At 39.7% G+C, this 21,871-nt stretch overlaps 1 protein-coding gene and 1 pseudogene across 1 annotated transcript; both read left to right on the top strand.

Annotated features, from left to right (window-relative positions):
* The first annotated feature begins 5,664 nt into the window (after window positions 1–5,664).
* On the top strand, window positions 5,665–12,722 carry PDE6H (phosphodiesterase 6H). Its single transcript, XM_020994389.2, has 3 exons — window positions 5,665–5,841; window positions 6,554–6,594; window positions 7,690–12,722. The coding sequence occupies exons 1-3, from the start codon at window positions 5,708–5,710 to the stop codon at window positions 7,764–7,766; spliced, it is 252 nt and encodes an 83-aa protein (XP_020850048.1). The 5' UTR covers window positions 5,665–5,707; the 3' UTR covers window positions 7,767–12,722.
* A 4,195-nt stretch (window positions 12,723–16,917) lies between these two features.
* LOC110213721 (rab GDP dissociation inhibitor alpha pseudogene) lies at window positions 16,918–19,636 on the top strand (annotated as a pseudogene).
* Window positions 19,637–21,871: the final 2,235 nt, after the last annotated feature.

Below are 21,871 nucleotides of genomic sequence, written 5' to 3'. Positions count from 1 at the left end.
AAGAGACATCATAATATATTATTTATAATCTAGGTAAATTAAATCTACAGCATTCCTCTGATCAAAACTAAAGTAAACTATAATTAGTCTGGCATAGCTTCTTCTTGATGAAGCCATGTTGGCTTTTCCTGATCACTGCTTCCTTTTCTAGATGTTAGCTAACCATCCCTTTAGTAATACATTCTAATGTCATTTTTCACTTGACTTCACTTCTGGTTACCAAACTTTAGTGAAATCCCTCAGCTGCCTTCTCACTCTAGGCACTCACTTCTCACTCACTCCCTCTGTCCCTGTATCCTTCTTACCCTGGAAGATTCCCTCTCTCTTTGCACCCCTGTTTTCCCATTGGCAAGTACCTCCTGGAACTTCGTTTGAGGAAGGGCCCAAGCCTAACACACTTCATTCTTCTCCTGGCTCTACTTGTTATTTTCTAAATTTCACCACTATGCCCAAAGTCAAGAACTTTCTACCCACCTCCAAATTTTCATCTGCTTCTTATGAATTGTCTTCTCGCTTAGCTCCTTGAGGGCAGGGACTATCTTTTTGTTTGTATTTCTAATCCCCCTTCCCCCAGTACTTAGCCCCTAGAATATAGCAAGTACCTTACAAATGCTTGTTGACTTGAAAAATAGCAATACATTCTAGAATTTTGCCAGGAATCAAAGTCAAGTCACTGGCTTGTAGTTTCTATCCTGAATATCCAGACAGTATTTGTCCTTCTCCAGGCCCATTGCACCTTTGCCATTCTCCATTTCAGTTCCTTCGTTTTTCAGTCACATCCAACTCTTCACCACTCTATTTGGGGTTTTCTTGGCAAAGATACTGGAGTGGTTTGCCATTTCCTTCTCCAGCTAGTTTTTACAGATGAGGAAACTGAGGCAAATAGGGTTAAGTGGCTTGCCCAGGGTCACACAACTAGTAAGTATCTGAGGCTGGATTTGAACTCATGAGAATGAGTCTTCCTGATTCCAATCCCGGTGCTCTATCCACTGTGCCATCTAGATGCTATTCTCCACAATCTTTGAAAGATCACTCACAAGATCACATATCCCACCTACTATCTCATCATGGCATAGTGATTTGAACTCATCAAAGAAAGCTAGGTGTTCCTTTATTTGCAATGTGTTTCAATTCTCTATTTGTCATTTTTGCTTTGTCTTTTCCAGTTTAAAAAAAAAAGCAAAATAAAGGAAAGTTCCTTCTTCTTTCCGCTGTCATTTATCACTGTCCCATTTATCCTGAGCAGCAGGCCTATCCCTACTTTGCTACTCAACAATTCAAATGACAGTTATTAAGCCCATCACCTGTGCAAGGTAGTGTGCAAGATGGGACTACAAAGATCAGTCTCTGCCCTCTACAGAGTGCAAAGATACACACACACACACACACACACACACACACACATACACATATATGTGTATATATGTGTGTATATATGTATGTATATATACACATACATATATACACACATATATACACATACACACACACACACACACACACATATATATATGTATATATGAATTTGAAGAGAAAGGAAGCCCAAACAGCTAGGGGGAACACCGATAACATCATCATCAAGCACTGATTAAGCATTTACTTTGTGCCAGCCACTGTACTAAGCAGGGGGCTACAAAGAAAGGCAAAAACCCTAGTTGTGACCTAGAGGAGCTTACAGTCTAATGGATGCGATAACGTGCAATATTATGCACAGTTATATGATAATAAAACCAAGAACACACACAAAAAAATAGAGGAATGCCTTAAAAATATAAAATACCTTCTCAGACCAGGTAGAGATCTTAACCCAATTTGAGAAAAAATAAATAGATCTAGCTGAAAGGAACTAGCAAAGAAAAAAAGCTCCTGGAAAATATATTGTCGGTGGGTGTGTTAGTGATGGAGGGGGAAAAAGCATCAGTAAAACATTAAAGATGTATATATATATATATATATATATATATATATATATATATATATATGCATATATATGTATGTATATATATATATGCATGTATATGTGTGTGTATATATATGCATATATATGTATGTATATGTATATATGTATATATATATGTATATGTATATATGTATATATATGTATATGTGTGTGTGTATATATATGTATATATATATACATATATATATATATATATATATATATATATATACATGTACCTGGCAAAAAACAGCTTACAAGAAGACACAGAAATTATGTTACTACCTTGTTAAATTCAATATATTCTTTAAGTGTTCTTTTTTTAAAAAAACAAAAACGATTTAACAGAAGTTGGTATTTCATGTACAATTCTCTTTTCAGTTCTCCTTATGTATTGAAATGTTTATTAAAGGTTCATTATAAAAGAAAAAGTACAATATCCTTATCAGGTGCATATAATAATTCTTGACATCTATGATAATTATTGGCATCCATGACCCAGAACTTCCGCTCTGGGTTTACATAGTCTGGATCCAACTTTGGGTCTCATAAACACCTCTCTTCAGCCAATGGCATCATCTAAGTTTCCCCCTGAGGACATCAGAATATGACTTGCATGTGAGTCTAATACAAATGAAGGGCCAAGTCCAGATGTTCTACTTCATAGCACAGTTCTGTCTCTTGCTGCTGCTCACATCTATCTCCTGTTTAATCTAGGAACTGAGCATGGTATACACACTCCTCTTCTTTGTAGGTAGATTTGTACCAGACCTCAGTATTGGCTTAAAGTATTTCCTTTCTTTTCTGGGTGGTGTGGTCCAGAAGCCCCTCTACAGCATGGCTCTTCTTCCAAGTACATGTCTTTATCCCAATATATCTAAAGAACAACATTTTGGGGGGAGGGGGGTATCCTTTGCTTTCCACATAAAAATTTGTTCCTTCTGGTCACTGGTACCTCTGTATCTATTCTGATGAATCCATGTTTCACTCATGAATTCATCCTCCATTACTGTTCTTGTTTCCATATTGTGTACATGGTTTCAAACAAAAAAACCCAAAAAAACCCCTTAAATTGGTTGATGAATTCCCTGAGTATGCCCACCAGTCCCTTTTGACAAATCCTTTCTTTTCCCTCCTCATTGGGAACATTTCTTTCATTATTCAGAATTTCATCTTAAATTTGAGGTGCCACCTCTCTACACTTCTTTGCAGAAGTGGTTGGGGGGAAGGGCAGGCATTGTACTAGGAAACTTCATATAACAGCAGACTTTTTTGATATATTGTTTTATATCTGTAGATTTTTGTATATTTGTACGTTTTATTTTCCTTCCTTTATTTCTACTTTATTGTAAAAAATATCTTTCTGGGACAGAATGAGGACAATGGGAAGTATTAATAATGTAAAAACAAAGGATAGCAATAAACTTTTATTTAAAAAAATTTCATCTTTAGAATTTCCTATACTAACCTCCCTAGACCTTTAGTTTATGGCAGGCCTGTACAACCTGTGGCCCACAGGCTGCTTTCGGCCCGATGGCACGTCAAAGGATTTCTGATGACCCACGAAAAATGTAGAGGATGTTTTCCTCTACATTTTTCCTGGGCTCCCCAAAATCCTTTGGTTCGCAGCAAGTGGCCTGTGGGCCGTATACAGGCCTGGTTTATGGGATCCTACCCATCCTCCTTGTGAACCCTTTGAAGTCTGTTCTCCAGATATACCTAGGGTGAGGTAGATTAGGGGAAGAGAAGGAGAAAGAAATAGGCATTTATACAGCAACTACTATGAGCCATGAACTGTGCTGCTAAGTGCTTTTCACAAATATTTTTGCATTTGACCCTCACAATAATCCTTAGAGGAAGGTGCCATTTTTTACCCTCATTTTACAGTTGAGGAAACCATAGTAAACAGAGGCTAGATGACTTGCCCAGGGTCTCACAGCTAGTTAGTGTCTGAGGCCCATATTTGAACCCAAGGCTTCCTGACTCCACATCCAGCATTCTGTCCACAGCACCACCAGCTGCCTCACTGAATTTCCTCTCCCCCATCACAAATTATAAGATGAAGTGAATACTAAGTTTCCCATCGTTACTATTTCAGCAACAGATTTCTTATACCTTGGTTCCAATCCTGAGATTTGTGCATGCATGTAATTATAAAATTAGAGAGTTTGAGTTTGAACTTAATTCTATTGAAGAGGCATTTTTAAAGCTGCTACATCACTGCACCTGGTCCGTGGCAAGGATTAAATTAGAGTCCTTGCCTTCATAGCTATAGCAGATTTGAGAGAGACAGCACATAGCTAAGTAACTACAATAAAAATAAGATACAAGTGCATAAAGCAGTTGCAACGGTCATAAACCACTGAGGGGAGCAGAGACTTCCCTTCATAGAGAGGGTAGGTTTGGATAATGGCAAAAGAGAAAGTAGAGGGTGAGGAATAGATAACAAGTTACTGGAGAAAAAATTATTAACTAGGGAAATAGAAGATAAAAGACAAATACTTTAAAGGTGAAAATGAAGATTCCCAATTTGATTCAGAAGGTAATAAGAAAACAAAGGTAAGGGCCACAGGGGAAGGTTTAGAAGAGGTTTTTTTGAGTAAGGTTGAAAGAGAGGCAAGGAAAAACATATATAAGTGTCTTAGTGTAAATAGGTCAAACCAGGTGAAAGAAACAGTCAGAAAGAAGCAAAAAAAAATGTATTAGGAAGTTGAAGGGAGGAAGAAGAGAAAAAGGATTTGTTTACCTGACTCCTACAAGAGTGGACCAAACCGCTCAGAATCTTTTTTTTTTATCAGGGAAATGCTGGTCGCACTAAGTGACAGGGAACTCGGGGAGCAGCAAGAATAGCAGAGTTCTTGCATCCTAGCAACTGACCTCATTATGCTACCAGTTTCCTTTCTTTTAACGTTCATTTCAACATTTGCTTTTCTTAATTGTGAGAAGGCCATCCTAGCTATTTTTATATACTTACAAGAAATGAAGATACCGGGATGTGGGACTGAAAATCCTTTTGTATGGCTTATAGGCAGAATAAAAGCTTATCCTCTAATCAGCTGGAATGTAGATCCCTGTAGAGGTAATAGATTGATGGTGGTCCGTCTCTGAGGTCAACAGCTGTCCCTGGCCTGGAGCCAGGAAGACCCAAGTTCAAATCTGGTCTCAGGCATTTAGTAGATGTGTGATCCTGGGCAAGTCACTTAACTTTTGTTTGCCTTTGTTTCCTCCATTCTAAAATGAGGATACTAATAGCACCTACTTCTTAGGGTTGTCATGGGGATCAAGGCAGGTAATACTTGCAAAGCACTTGGCATACTGCCTGGAACGTAGAAGACATTTAATAAATATTTGTTTCCTTCCTTCCTAAAATAATACTCTCAGAGAGCTGACTTCAGAGTTAAATTATGGCCATAGGTGGTTAGAACAATTCATTGAGATGATTCAGATTTCTTAGCTTCCTATATTTCCAAATACCTGTATTTTTAGTCTACCATCTACCTTACTGAATTTCCTGTACTAGAAGATTTTGTTTATTATTCTACTATTACTCTATTACCACATAAATCTAAAGTTTCTTCTTATTGAAAATGTATTAACTTCTTCTAACTTCCAGTCAAACCCAAAAGTATTTTTATTCCTTGTTCTTAATAATGGCATATGAAGCTTTGAAAAATCTCTTTGAATGCTTAACTTACTTTATTGTCTGTGATTATTTTGCAGGCTAAGGCATTTGAAAGGGAAGCACTGTCTACCTCTAGGAACTTGAAAATGAGTGACAACAGCACATTGGCCCCTCCATCCTCAGGCCAGGGTCCCACCACTCCACGCAAGGCACCCCCTAAATTCAAGCAGAGACAAACTCGACAATTCAAGAGTAAGCCTCCTAAGAAAGGTGTGAAAGGGTAAGAGTTCCTGCCTCCAAAATGGAGAAAAATATGCCACCATATCTCATGGTCTTCTGTCCTAAATCACCTTGGTTTGAAATTTTATTTCACCAAATATTCAGTGAATAGTCACTGAATATTCAGACCATACTTCGGAATTTCTTTTTTTTTTTTTCATCCTTGGTCCCTCCATTTTTCTCTCCTCCTCTACTTTCATTTCAGGCTTTTCCTGAAGGTCTCCAACCATGATCCCCATTTCATCTCAACTCCTAAGGCATCCTTCTCATAAGCTCACTTTGTATCCTCTTCATCTCCTGGCCATAGCTGTCCCAATTTTTATTGGCTAAATGTATGTCTCTCTTTTTTAAAGGAGCAAAGCTTGTACTAAAGTCTCTTACTGAGGAACAATGAGAGCAGACCTTCCTTTGATAGCTCATAAATGTTTCAAGTGATATTTCAGTTTCAACATCTCTTCCAGTGGCACACATTGGCTAGTACTTGTTTGAGCTTCGTTTTCTTGTTCTTTATCCAGGAGATGCTGTGAACACTGTACAAATCAAAAAATCTACTGTATATAGATGTGAGAGGGGAAAAAAAAATTAACAAGCCTGTCCTCTCTCTTTCTCTTCCCTTCAGTCAAGAGAATTCCTAAATGAATCAATCCAGTATCCTCTTCATCTGATCTCAGCTAATCCCTCCCCCACCCTTTTTTTCCCTTCTAACTTCTTAGGTTTGGAGATGACATCCCAGGCATGGAGGGCCTTGGAACAGGTGGGTCTAATGAGATGTTTTCACATGAGATCCTTAAATTGAGGGCTATCAATTCTTATACTCTCAAGAAGACAGATACTTTAAAACTAGGCCTAAATGAAGACAGCTAGAAGCTTAAAATGAGTATAAGGAAATTTTTTTCTCCTATTAACTGTTTAATAGATATTGATAAGAACTGTTGTATTTATAAGAGCAAGCATGCATGTATTTGCATTTTGCAATCAGCTGTTTATCTGAGTCAGCATCATGTATCAGATTGCACTTTGAATCAGGACACCTACATCCAAATCAAGTTAAATCAAACAAGTTAATACAGGAGGTGCTTTGCAAACCTTAAAGTGATTCATAAATGTTAATTATTAAATATTTAATTATTTAATAATAATAATAATCATTATAGCAATAAAGCCTAGTTCTGACTTACTAGTTGTACATAAATTTCCTCATTGGAAAAATGGGGATAACACCACACATAATCAGGCCAACAGCATTACCCCACTTCTGATTCCCCAAGCATGCATTAAAATAGTAATAATAATGCTAATACTAATATTTATGTAGTGCTTTAAGATTTGTAAAGAGCTTTACATGGGTTATCTTGTTTGATCCTCACAACATCTCTGTGAGGTAAGTGCTATTATTGTCCCCATTTTACAGATGAGGAAACTGAAGCAGACAGAGTTTAACTTGTCCAAGTTCCTACAACCAATAAGTGTCTGAGGTCAGGTATGAACAGAAGCTTTCCTGATTTCAGTTTCAGAGCTCTACTTACTGCACCATCTAGCTGCCTCCTGAGTTTATAGAAATAGGAAACAATAGAAAGAGAGTTGGACCTGGAGGGAGACCTGGGCTCTTCACTTGATCTTTGTCAATAAGAAAGTGGGCAAGTTGATTGGCTTCTCTGAACCTCAGTTTCCTCTAAAATGTTTTTGGGAACTAGGATACCATTCGGGCTACCTAAGTGTCTGGGGGAGAAAGACAAGGTGAGATTATGGAGATATCTCTCTATTTGAAAGATTTTCCCTGAAAAAGGACACAGAAGCTTTTAAGTCTGTGGAACAGAATGAGTTTATATGCTCTTCTCCTCTTTTATAGATATCACGGTCATTTGTCCCTGGGAAGCCTTCAGCCACCTGGAACTACATGAGCTGGCCCAGTTTGGAATCATCTAAGTCAAGAAAGTAGCTGTCAACTGTCGCCAAAATTTCCTGTACCTTGGAAGTTTATGTGTGACATTACCAATCTGTGATGTGTCCAGAGGTTTAGCTGTTTTAGACTACTTTCTTCTTAAGCTCTCCCACAGATTAAGCACTTCAAATATTAGTCACACCTAAGGATTAAGGATTAAGGAAATGAACATTTTGGTGTCAAACTTTCTGTTTTCAAAATAGCTCAACTCTCAAAATGGTAAAACTTTCTTCTGAGTGACTGATTTACCTCAAGTGACTAGATGAAGTTGTCTAAAATGTAGCACATGAATACCTTATCCAAGCCAGAAGAAACACATCCATGGCAAAGGTAAAGAGCATAGTCAGTGGAATTATGCATCTTTAGTACCCTAAATTACATCACTTTAGTTCACATCTATCTTCTCCCTTTATCTATACAGTCCACAAAATGAGCTCATGTTTGGTCCAGTGGATTAGGACAATGTTCTCATATTATTTGTTCCTTCGATTCCTGACTTTTTTGTATTTTTCTGTAGGAAACTCTCTCAATAGGAAGACATTTCTGAGAACATTGTAGAAAGGATATAGTACTACTTACCTAAGAATGTGGATGTTTGACAGCAATTTTAAAAGCTTTATGATTTACACACTGATATAAAGTGATAGCTTGCCTGCCCCACTATGGTGAAGTTGTGTTGAATGATACCCACAAACAATTACACCTGCATAGCAATTATGAAAATTCAAGCCTTGCTGCTGGTTTGGCTATGTTGGGGTTAGCAATATTTCTCCATTCCAGTTTCAAAATCGGTAGCGTAAGAATGTAAGCAGTTAAAAGGTTTTGAGATCTTCATGAAATGCTGGGCATGAAATGCAGAGAGGATCATTGTAGAAAATGACCTTCAAGGATCTTACAATAAACCCCATGCTTTCAGGGAAAAAGCAGTAACTAAGGGGAGTTTTTATTTTTCAGGGATGTTCTCTGCCTACAAAATAGATTTTCAGTATTAATTTCAAACATGTAGTATTCATAGGATTAATCACATGTTGCTATCTGGTCCAACACCCTCATTTTAGAGGTGAGGAAACTGAGGCCCAGAGAGTGACTTTCTCAAGTTCATGTAGGTAGGAAGTGGAAAAAACCCTTCTGACTTCAAGCCCATTACTTTTCCCACTGCATTTTTTGCAATATCAAGGTGGCAACATTTTTTGTTCATCTTTCTGGCAGAATATATTTTGACAATGTGCTTAAATGGACCACAGTCATTGGTTCCCTCTTATTTCTACATTACATTATGGGATAATGGAAAGAGCACTACTCTTATAGTCAAAGACCTTGGTTCAAATCTTCCCTATGCCATTTATTAGCTGTGTAACTTTAGGAAAGTCACTTCAACTCTAGATCCTGAATTTCTCATCTATAAAGTGAAGGGAGTATGGAGGGAGGACAGAGGGGTATGGTCAAATAGGTGTTATCTAAGGTCCTTTCAAGCCCCAACATTCTAGGATTCTATATTTTTTTTTTCTGAGCAGCTGTTCAACTAAGATAGGATGAAGAATGAAAACACGAGAAGCAAAGTATAATAAAAGCCAAAGACAGGAAGGCTAGAAGAAATGTTGTATCTATGTAAACAGATTAGGCAAAGAGAGAAAAACAAGGAAGTATTAAAAGTTATATTAGTAGGTATTATGATGTGCCTTTCTATAGTTAATATTTGAGATTTATACAGCTCTTTCCTTAAAACAACTCTGGGAGATAGGTATCAAGTATTTTTGTCCCCATTTTACAGATAAGGAAACTGAGACTCCAAGAGGTTGTAACCTCTCTATAGTAACACACCTAGAAAATATTAGATATGGGATCAAGCAGGTATAACGAGGTCTCCTGACTCCAAGTTCAAGTTATGACTAAATATGAAGGCTAGATAGAAAGGGTAGGTTGAAAAAGAGGTGGCAATGATAAACATGCAAAAAAATGGGTCAACAGGGAGGCAGGCTAATGCATGAAAAGACTACTAAAATGGAAATTGGAGACCTAGTTTTTAGCCTTGGTTGTGTCACTAACTAGCTGTAAAACTTTGAGCAAGTCACTTGCCCCTGAGCACTTCTCCTCATCTGTAAAATGAGTAGCTTGGACTAGATGAGCATTAAAAACCCTTCTAATGCTAATACTTTAGAAATTTCTCTGAGAACTTAGCTGTCGTTGTTCAGTCGATTTCAGTTGTGTCTGACTCTTCTTGACCCCATTTGGGGTTTTCTTGGCAATACTACTGGAGTGGTTTGCCATTTCCTTCTCCAGCTCGTTTTATAAGTGAGGAAACTAAGGCAAAAAGGGTAATCGACTTGCCAAGGTCACATAGTTAGGGAGCGTCTGGGGCCACATTGGAACTCGGCAAGATGAGTCTTCCTGACTCTCTGCCTAGCACTCTATCTGTTGTGCCCCTAGCTGCCAAGAGGATGTGGTATTTCTGAAAAGTGCTGGGCTGAATTATCTTCATGATGGCTGTCTTCATTCTTTCTTGCTGCTGTTCCTTCCCACCTTCAACCTCACACTATAATCCCTATCACTTCTTGCCCACAGCTGTCTTATTACTACATATCCAGAAATAATATTGATAAAAATTATATAGGTAGAGAACATGCCTGAAAAATGACAACTCCTAGTTATTGCTCTTTCCTTAGGAACATGGGGCTTATTGTGACCCTTAGATGAGCATTTTCCATGAATGAAGAGCACTTCTGTCTATACATAAATACCTAGGGGAAGGAACTTTCTGGAAGTAGATACACTTATTCCCATTCGCCACCTTCCACTTTAATTCATGTCACTAATGATAACAATGTTTCATCCCCTAAGCTCCATGCCTAGTCCCCACTAAAGGTTGATGATATTCCCACCCACAGTGGAAATTAAAGTTAGAGAAACAGAAACTCAATCACAGAATCATAGAATTCGAGGATTAGGAGGGACCTCTAGGCTCTCTAATCTACCTCATACCTAGAATGAATTCCTCACTGGAATGTACTCATCAAGTGGTCATCCAGCCTCTGCCTGAAAGACCACCAAGGAAGGGAAGCCCACCACCCCTTGGGGCAGCCCTTCTACTTTTGAACTTGTTAGGAAGCTTTTCCTGACATCAAGCCTAAATTTGCCTCTGCATTTTCCACCTATTGTTCCCTTCTTCCCATGAGAGCATTTCAAATACCTGAAGATAGCTACCATTCCCCACTGGAACCTTCTTTTCTCCAGGCTAAGCTAACCAGTTCCTTTAACCAAATGTAATATGCCGTAAGAGTCATCTAGTCATCCTGTACCATGATAACTACTGACATAATCCTAGATTTATAAGTGGAAGAACTCTCAGAGGTCATTTAGTCATATTCCTTCATTTTACAGATGAAGAAACTGAGGCATAGAGAATGAAATCAACTCACAAAATCACAAAATTTTAGAGATGGAAGGACCTCAGTGACCACCTAGTCTAGACCATAGCTAGAAGGAATGCCCACCATAATATACCCAACAATGGTTATCTAGTTTTTGCTGAATGCTTTAGTAATGGAGTACTTATTTTCTCCCAAGATAGGTCATTCAGTTTTGGACAGTTCTAATGGTCAGGAAGTTTTTGTTGATATCATGCCCAAATCTGCCTCACTGAACCCCCCATCCTCTGCTTCTAGTTTTGCCCTTTGGAATTAAACAGAAAAAAGTTTAATACACATTGCTTGTTCTGTGCCCAGGCATGTAATTAATTTCTTCCAGATTCAGTCCTGTGTAGCCTGAGTAGTAAGAGGGATCAGTTTCTCTTCTCTCAAACTCTTCAGCTTGTTAAATGCCCACCATGGCACTCTAGGGATGATTTTACTAGTGATTAGTTTATGGCTTAGATCTGGGGTTTCCTCCAAAAAAAGAGAGATGGTAAAAATGTACTGAATAAACAACATGAACCAGCTATGGAACAGGCGATTTATTCCTATACAAAAGAAAAACTAAGTATAAAAGACTCATAACACATATTAATAGAATGATTAAAAACAAAATTCAATAACAACTTGTAACTACTGTTTTAATCTTCTGGGACACTGATACATCTCATCAGAACACAAAGCAACTTATAGGACTGCTAATTAGGCATTGTGCATTTCACCTTGGCTCTCCATTGTACACATCTGCTAGCAAAACTACTAGGCTTGGGCCAATTCTTTTCTTGGTGGTGGTGGTGGTTCTTCCCAAGGACATTGACTTAGTTGCTGGGGACTTCTCCCCTACATTCATTTGCCCACAACCTGATGGTGTCCAGGACGTCTGAACCTTTCAGATTCAGAACCTTCAGGCTTGGACTTGTCCCATCTTAAAATAAATACTCTTTCACCTAACAAAGCAATAAACACAAAAGGAGAAAAGAGACACTCAAGGTTTATCACATTATACCAGAATGCAAAGTAATTTTGGTGTTGGATTGCCATATAGCTGGAAGCAGGTCCCAAAGTTCCCACATGGTAGACTGGAACCAAGAAAAGCAATTTGGGGCACACCCCATGGGAGGGCCACTATAGGCCAGTTTAGCCTCTGCTACACTCCTCTCAGTGCAGCCAAGGACTGTATTAGCTTTTTGGCTATCACTTTACTACTACTTTATATTGATCTTGGAGTCCACTAAAACCCCATTTTTTTTTCTGACAGCAGCTTTTGGACTATTTTCTCCATCCTGTATTTGTAAAATTCAAATATAAGAATTTACACTGACCTCTATTTGAATGTCATGTTATTAGAATAAGCCCGGTGCTCTTACCTGTCCATATCTCTTTGGATCTTGACTCTGTCATCCACGCTGTCAGCTATCCCTTCTAGGTCACATTGACAGGAAAGTGGCACAGTAGGAATTCAAACCCAGCTCCTCGGACTCTAAATTCAGTACTCTTTCCATCACCACCTTCCAACTTCCTTTGGATAGCACCCCCCCCAATAATAGGAAACACCAATAAATCAACAAGCATTTATTGAGCCCTACTATGTATTAAATATGGCTTTTGTTGTATGCTCCAGTCTGATATACATGGAGGGGGGGGAATCTCTTATTTTTAAGAACTTTACATTCCACTAGGGGGAGACAACTTGTTCAAGATGAATGAACAAAAGAATATAGACATATAAAAAGGGAGGAAGGAAGGAAGGAAGGAAGGAAGGAAGGAAGGAAGGAAGGAAGGAAGGAAGGAAGGAAGGAAGGAAGGAAGGAAGGAAGGAAGGAAGGAAGGAAGGAAGGGGAAAAAAAGACATTTACCAAGAAAGAAATAGATGAGGTGGAGGCACTAACAATGGGGAGAATCATGAATGGTCTTTTGAAGGCAATTGTACTCAAGCTGAGCCTTAAAGTAAATTTGGGTTCCAAGGGGGAAAAGTGAGGAAAGAGATCATTCCAAGGATGAAGTGCAAAGGAATGGATGTGGGAGGTGAAATGTCATATAGGAGGAACAGAAAACGTATCAGTTTGGCTGAACTAGTCTAATGAGGAGGTGATTTTTTTCAGGGTTCCCTAGGTAGTAAGTCTCAGAGCTAGGGTTTGAATCCAGGTCTTCTAACTCCAAGATCAATCAGCACTCATTTATTAAGTACCTTCTCTGTACTCTGCATTGTGCAATTAGATGGGCATACAACATATCTTGTCCTTGAGGAATTTATATTTAGAATCAAAAGTTTACAGTCTGTAAGTTCACATTTTCCACTTTAGAGAGCAGAGAGAAAGATTATCATTAGGGTCAGATTTTGATCAAATACTGAGTTAAAAAATATCAATATGAAAAATCTCCAAGAGTCTTAGAATCACTAATTTCTTCTTGCTCTTCCAGAAGAAAATGAACCATCTGACACCTGATAAACATTTCAACCCTCAACAGCACAAGTACCTTAAATATAAACATTGAATCAACTAAAGGCAAAGTTTCATACCGAAATTACTGAGCCTATCTAGGTATGTGGCTACGAGTAAAACAGTACTTGTTCTGAGGAGTCAGAATTTTAATGCTAGGAATATGAAGAGAAAATGTTCAACATTGTGTTCAAAATCAGAGAATTAAGCAATATGATAAGAAAAAGCAGGAAACTCCCTGAGTTATCATCACACAGTAGACATGGATCAAATTGTGTTATTAGGGAAGCTAAGTCAATGATTTATCAGGGTTTGGTTCTGGGTAGTACAGGAAGTTACTGATAATGTTTCTCTTGCTGTTTTCTAGTTATATAAGCATCACTATATTGTTTAAAGGGCATGTGCATCTAGTACAATTCTGTGCTTAGGCTGCCATCATGTGGATAATTCAATTTATACATCTATGCTAGCAAAAATAATAACAATAAAGTGAAGACTGGAAGAGGGAAAATGAAAAGAAAGACAAGGAGAGGAGAGAAAGAAGAAGAGTCTAAAAATTAAATCATAAAAAGTTAGCTATCCAATGGATAGGATTTGGATAGGGAGAATGGAGAAATGAAGCCATTCTAGGCAAGGGGGGAAATATGAAAAAAGGTGGAGATGGGAATGAGTGTAGTTCCTCCTTGTGACAATGAGCAGAGTCTACCACACTCTGAGGCAACTCACATAGTATCAATTCATTCCATTCAATCCCTCATACATCCAACAAACATTTATCATGTTTGTTAAATTTATGAAACACCAAGAGAGATGGAGATTTAGAAGAATGTTCTCTGTCCTTAGGGATTAGCACAAAAACATACATAGTTTTTGACCTAGTCCATTTCCCACAGTAGATTTCTGAGTTTCCTTTTGTGTAGAAATGAATGAATTGGACTAGATAATGTCTAAAGTAGTTTTCAGCTCTAATATCCAGTGAGGAATCTTAGATGGAAATGACCACTCTGTCTTAGAATTTGTGATTGGTCTGACATGAACCTTAGCTTTTATGAGAACAGATTTCAAAGGACTCCAATGAAAGATAAATAGGATTCCATAGACCAAAATTCCACAGGGAATGTCAGCTCAGGAGTGACATTTCATCCCTCAAGGATGAAATTCTGAAGAGACATACAATTTTGATGAAGGGGGGAAATGGGACCAATAATGTCACTTACGGAACTTACCAATTGACTTGCCTTTTTAAAAGACGGAAGATGGAGGCAAGGACAGGTAACAGGCAATGAATATAACAAGGCACAATTCTCTAAGAATTGTTTCATGAATGCTAAGTCTCAGAATGAGCTGAAGTTGGCAGAAAAAGACAAAAACTGGTTTAAGTAATTTGGGGGGAAAGGATCAGAACAGCTAGTACTGATACTCAGGGAGGATAATAACACCACGATAACTGATGAAAGAGAAGATAGAATTATTTGATTTTGATGTTTTTTTCTGTTTTTTCTTACAAGAAGAATGATCTTTGGAATAGAAAGGACTAAACAAATATGGCTAAAAGTGGGGTTGATAGCCAAGGTAAATAAAGAGAATATCCAGTGTCCTTGATGAATTCAAGTTACAGTTCAAAGGAGATACATCCTAGGGCATTGAAAGAACTGGCAGATGTGATCGCTGATCCTCTATCGGTGATTCTTAAAAGCTCATGGAAACTTGTTTAGTGGTGACGTATGCCTGTAGTACCTCCTGTTGAGGAGGCTGAGGCTGGTGAATCACTTGAGTTAAGAAGTTCTGAGCTTTCTTTGGGCCAACACCAATTCAGTGTTTTCACAAAGAAGGCCATTGGTCTACTTAAGGATGGGACAAATTGTCCAGTTTGGATAAACGGAATAGATGGCTATTGTGCTTCCAGCCTAGGTAGAATAGGAAGATCCAGCCTTAAAAACAAATAAGATAGATAACATAGGATAGACAGGTAGACAAATGGATAGATAGATAGATAGATGGATGGACGGATGGATAGATGGATGAAATAAAAGATCATGGAGACCTGGAGTGGCATCACAGCACAGCACCTGTTTTGGATGACTCCTTGAACTTCTTATTCATATTATCTGAGTCCCTAGAGAGCAGTTCATTACAACTTTCAGGGATCTAAACTTAAGGACCTGGGTTTCCAGTAACATTACTTAAGTAGCAAATTTAGGGGTCCCACTTGGGTAGAGAAGCCCACCCTAATATATATATATAGTGGAAGAGTTAGCCCCACAGGTGCTGCAAGGCCCACATATGGTGAAGCCTGTCAGTAGTGATGAAGACCTGTTGTGTAGAGTTTGAAGGAAATCAGGATAGACATCTCTAGATTCTTCTTCACCAAGTGGCTATAAACATTCCATGTTTCTTCTGTCCCTGTTGTGTCTATTCTTTCCAAGAGAGCTACCAGAGGTCCAATAACTAGAGTGCACAGTACAGTCTGATGGCAGCTGTGACAGGATAAGTCTGTTCAACACCATCAAGGCTGGCTCATTGTTAGTGGGAAGCCCAACAGTGTAACTCTTGTTCCAAGGCCCATTGGTATGGGAAGCTCTCTTTGGTAGAGAAGAAGGCCCAGCCTGACATGAGTATTAGGGCAGAGCTGTCACAGGCAGAGAACTTCCATCTCAGTCCATTCCCTTTTAGGACTCTTCAAGGGGGAGTGCTAGTGGCAAATAACTCCCCCCCCATCTCCAACCCACATCTCTACAGGGGGCCTATAGGTTGTGCCCTGAATAGACTGGACCTGGAGTCAAGAAGACTCATCTTCCTGAGTTCAAATCTGGCCTCAGACACTTACTAGCTATGTGACCCTGGGCAAGTCACTCAACTATGTCTGCCTCAGTTTCCTTATCTATAAATGAGCTGGAGAAGGAAATGGTAAACCATTCCAGTATCTTTGCCAAGAAAACCCCAAAGAGTTGAACAAACAACAACCACCATCAATTAGGAGTTAGAGGTTTTGTCTTAGTCTTTTGTATGCACACTCAGTCCTGGCTCCACAGCCAATTAAAAGGCCTTTCATCATTATGATAATAAGAAACAGGAAATGGCAAGAGTGACGGCAGCAGCGGAGGCAGCAGAGGTAGTGCAGGTGAGTGCAAGGGCACTCTGGCCTCGAAGGCAGAGGCAGCGCAGGTGGGGGCAGGGGCGCAGCGGCCTGGAAGGCGGAGGCAGCATAGCTGAGTGCAGGAGCGCAGCGCCCTGGAAGGCGGAGGCAGCGCGGGTGGGTGCAGGGCCGCAGGCGGAACGAGGGCGGAGGCAGCGGCTGTGACTCGTCCCTGAGGCTCGAGGGCGGCTGCACCAACGGCTGAGAAGCCCGAACGCGGAGCCGAGCCGAGCTCAGCCTTGCCGGGCCATGGAAGGGGAGTACGACGTGATCGTGCTGGGCACAGGCCTCAAGGAATGTATTCTCGCCGGCATCATGTCTGTGAATGGGAAGACGGTGCTGCACATTGATCGGAACCCTTACTACGGGGGCGAAGGCGCCTCCATCACGCCCCTGGAAGACTTGTACAAGCGGTTCGAGCTGAGTGAGGGGCCTCCCGCAAGCCTGGGCAGGGGCCGAGACTGGAACGTTGATTTGATCCCCAAATTCCTCCTGGCCAGTGGCCAGTTGGTGACTATGTTGATTTACACAGAAGTGACCAATTACCTAGAATTTAAAGTGGTGGAAGGCACCTTTGTCTACAAGGGGGGCGAGATCTTTAGGGTGCCATCCACTGAGACGGAGGCCTTGTCCTTCAGCCTTTTGAGCATGTTTGAGAAAAGCCAGTTTAGAAAGTTCCTGATGTTCGTGTCAGCCTTCGATGAGGATGAACCCGAGAGCTTTGAGGGTATCGACCTTCAGACTACAACCATGAGAGATGTGTACGAGAAGTTTGATTTGGGCCAGAATGTTATTGAGTTCGTTGGCCATGTTCTGGCACTCCACCAAACTGACGACTACTTGGACCAGCTCTGCCTTGAGACCATCAATCGCATCAAACTCTACAGCAGGTCCCTTGACCAGTATGGGCAGAGCCCATACCTGTACCCTCTCTATGGCCTGGGAGAGCTACCTCAGGGATTTGTAAGATTGAGCGCCATCTATGGTGGGATATACATACTGAACAAACCTGTGGATGACATCATCATGGAGAATGGAAAAGTGGTGGGTGTGAAGTCAGAGGGGAAGGTGGCTCATTGCAAGCAGCTGATCTGTGACCCCAGCTATGTCCCTGATAGGGTGCAAAAGACGGGCCAGGTCATCCGAGTCATCTGTATCCTCAGCCACCCCATCAGGAACACTGATAATGTCAACTCCTGCCAAATCATCATTCCCCAGAATCAGGTCAACAGGAGATCGGACATCTATGTGTTCATGATCTCTTATGCCTTTAAGGTGGCTGCCCAGAGAAAGTACATTGCTATCGTCAGCACCACAGTGGAGACAGCGGAGCCTGAGAAGGAGATCGAGCCAGCTCTGAGGCTGTTGGAACCTATAGATCAAAAGTTTGTGGCCATCAGTGACTTGTATGAGCCAACAGACGATGGATTGGAAAGCCAGATATTCTGTTCCGTTCTTATGATGCCAGCACTGACTTTGAGACAACCTGCAATGATATCAAAGATATTTACAAGCACATGACTGGGACAGACTTCAACTTTGAAGATCTGAAGCGCAAAAAGAATGATGTCTTTGGAGTGAATGAACAGTGATAGCAGGAATTAATCTCCTTACCACCTTCTCAGGCTTCCCTCAGCACCAAATTTTCTTCTGTCCCTTCTTTCTATTCTTTTCTACTTTGGGGCTCAAGGGGGGAGATTTGGGTGGGATGCATCAATCAACAATGTGCCCCTGTTTAGTCTTTTTTTTTTTTTGGTTGGGCAATGGGGGTTACACAGCTAGTAAGTGTTATGTGTCTGAGGCCAGATTTCAACTTACGTCCTCCTGAGTTCAGGGCCGGTGCTCTACATACAGCACCACCTAGCTGCCCTAGTGTGCCCCTGTTTAACTTCTCTGCACCCTCTTTTTTGGACCCTTTCTAATTCCATTTGTTGACCAAACCCTAGCCTAGCAGTAGAAGGTTGGATGTTGGGGCACCTTTCTTATCCCTGCCCCCCACCCTAAGGAGACTGGACTTTATGGGAGTTCTCTCTCTCATTTTAACCTCCCTATTTGTTGCTTTTCTCCCTCACCCCCTCTGCACAATACACACAACATTATCATCTCTGTGCTCAGCTTATCCCTACATTCTCTTTTCCCCCTTCCCAAACTCCCTACCTCTATGGTGCTTTTTGGGGGGGAAGAGGAGGAGAGGCCATTGAAGGAAAGATTAAAGCAGACTTCTCTCTCATGTCTCAGGTGGTGACTGTCTAGTCTGTCCCTGTGCTTCTATTCTCCTTTGGACATGCATGTACTTGCTGCCTGTAACAGCCTAATTAATCAGTTATTCTTTGCCTTGACTATGTGCTGGTCTAGAATGTGTAGGGAGTGCTGGGGAACTCACAAAACTGCTTCATTGAATTGTATTTCCATCACTTCCTCCCTTAATTTAACTGATTTATTGTATCTTTCCATAGTGATCACTTCCCCTTCCCTGTCATGCAGGAGAAGGAAAAAGAAAGCTAATTCAGTGCCCCCCTCTCATACTCTCAATGCTGTATTAATCTTTGCTTTATTTCTTGGAGAGGGAGACCCTTCCCTAGGCCTTTTTCCTGGTGCAATGGCCAGTTGACAGGGGGAGCAGACAGACAGGAGTTTCACTTGAAAGGTTTTTAACTTTTATTCTTAAGAGATTACAGTTGAGGAAACTAAGGCAGAGATTAAGTGACTTATCTGTGGTCACACAGCCAGTAAGTGTCTGAGGTTGGGTTTGAAAGAGATTTGTTAAAATATGTAAAACAATGCCACTTTTCTGGCAAATTATGCTTTAAAATATGGTTATTTTTTCATTAAAATGTTATTTATATTAGCATGTAATTGATTTATTTTAAAATAAAGATTAGTATTTTAAACTGATGAATTTTAATTTTAATATGGTAAATATTGATAGCTTTAAATAACATAAACAAAAGCTCTGTGGAGTCCTGAATAATTTTTAAGGGTGTAAAAAATACTAAGACCAAAAAGTTTAAGAACCACTGTCTAAAGATGAGGTCCTTATTGGTTAGTCCTGCCATTACAATGGAATCCCAGAATATTAGAGATAGAAAGGACCTGAAAGATTACCTTTTTGAACCCCCTTATTTTATAATAGTAAACAGAGGCTCTGCGTGTTGAAGTAATTTATGTAAAGTCAAACAGCAATTAAGCAGCAGAGAAAGGATTTGAACTGAGCTCGTCTGACCCTAAGAGCAGTGTTCTTTCCATTAAACCAAGTCAAATCAATATGCATTCATTAAGCAACTAGATGTGAGAATGAATCAATGACTACGGTAAACTTTAGGATATTTTCAAAATACTTCCTGTCAAAACTATGGACAAAAATGTCACCAACTTTATACTGCACAACTTGTAGTGGCAGAAATGCTGGACTTGCAATCAGAAGATTTGGGGTCCTCATTCCTTTGTTTGGAGGCAGTCATGGTTAGGTGACTTGCCTTGGGTCACACAGCTAGTAAGTGTCTGAGGCCATTTTTGAACTTGGATTCTCCTGACTCCAGGGCCAGTGCTCCATCTCCTGCGCCACCTAGCTGCCCCTCTCATTCCTTTTTATATTCCTTTTTCTTATTCCTTCCACTTATTAACTGTTTGTCCTTAGGTGTGTCACATTTTCTTTGGGCTTCAGTTTGCTTTCCTGCAAAATGGGGTGCCTTTTTCACCTATGACCCTAAGGCTGAAAATTTAAGTTTTAACTTCATTCTTAAATAGGACTATTTGTTTTCTATAGGGAGCTTCAGCAATTCCTTCCTCCTGAAGGTATATGATGTCAGAATGAATTTCTTACTTAAAAGAACAAAGTCAAGATCTAAAGGAATAGACAGTATTAGAGTGTTGTCCTAACCTACTGGTCAAAATATGGACACAAGTCATCTGGACTGCAGTGAAATCTAAAGGGAGAAGATAGATTAACAGAAGTGGTGGCTTGGGGCACAAAAGAGGACTTACTGGGTCAGGATGCTATATTTGCTTTCCTAATTCGCTATAAGATTTTGGCTTGGATGTGTTTGTTTCCTTTGCCTATGACAAACATGTTTGTTTGTTATGGTTAACATGACTTTTGTCCTATTACTTAGGTTGAATCAGTTTCATCTTCTAATAAAAGGTGGGGTTTAATACTAACAAAGGGCACCTAGGTGGCGAAGTGGATATGGTGTGCTGGGCTGAAGTCAGGAAGACTCATTTTCCTGAGTGCAAATCTGGCCTCAGACACTTATTAGCTGTGTGACCCCGAGCAAGTCACTTAACCCTGTTTGCCTCAATTTCCTTATCTGTAAAATAAGCTGGAGAAGGAAATGGCAAATCATTCCATTATCCTTGCCAGGAAAACCCCAAAGGGGGTTACAAAGAGTCAGACATGACTGGAAAACAACTGGACAACAACAATACCAACATTACTTCAAAGGTAACCAAACTAAAATAAGATTAATTTCTAACACAGGTGATCTTGAGAGATGTTGCCAATATAAAAAGTATAAGACAAATATTAGATAATAGTGAAGCTAACTTTAGGGTCAAATTTCAAATCAGATTATAGGAAACCCTGAGTCAGGAAGACTGAATTCTAAGCACTAACATCACTTTCTCTATGGCTTTCTTTGCCTTGGCATGTGTTTTCCATGGCTGTAGTCAAGTATCTCTGTATTAAATTTACACAGCTACACACATCTACAACTTGTTAAATCAATCCAAAATACTATTTTCCCTACACAAAAGAGTTGAGACATTTTGCAAACAAAAAGTTCTATGCATTGTCATTATCAGAAAAAAGCTGAAGTAAATGGAAGAACTGAATAGTTCTCTCCAGCATTCATTATTATCATCTTATCTACCTTGAATAATATTTATTTTATCCTCCACTTAACTAAAAAAGGCTCTTTTTGTTTGTTTCCAATATAGCTAGGAAGTGACTAAGGCAGGATTTGAACTCAAGTCTTACTGGGTTCCAAGGTTATTGTGAGGGATGTATTTTATTAACCTTATTGGCTCAGTGATCTCATTAAAGAGCTATAAAAATGCTAGTTATTATTATTATTATTATTATTATTATTATTATTATCTCATCAATA

The sequence above is a fragment of the Phascolarctos cinereus genome, unplaced genomic scaffold (genome assembly GCF_003287225.1).
Source record: "Phascolarctos cinereus isolate Bilbo 61053 unplaced genomic scaffold, phaCin_HiC Scaffold_1;HRSCAF=81, whole genome shotgun sequence".
NCBI classification, from domain to species: Eukaryota; Metazoa; Chordata; class Mammalia; order Diprotodontia; family Phascolarctidae; genus Phascolarctos; species Phascolarctos cinereus.
This window is presented reverse-complemented; position numbering and strand designations above follow the sequence as displayed.

Coding starts and splice junctions, on each gene's coding strand:
- PDE6H (XM_020994389.2), top strand. CDS start 5,708: ATGAGTGACAACAGCACATTGGCCCCTCCATCCTCAGGCCAGGGTCCC. Junction 5,842..6,553: donor CCTAAGAAAGGTGTGAAAGG/GTAAGAGTTCCT, acceptor CTAACTTCTTAG/GTTTGGAGATGACATCCCAG. Junction 6,595..7,689: donor CATGGAGGGCCTTGGAACAG/GTGGGTCTAATG, acceptor CCTCTTTTATAG/ATATCACGGTCATTTGTCCC.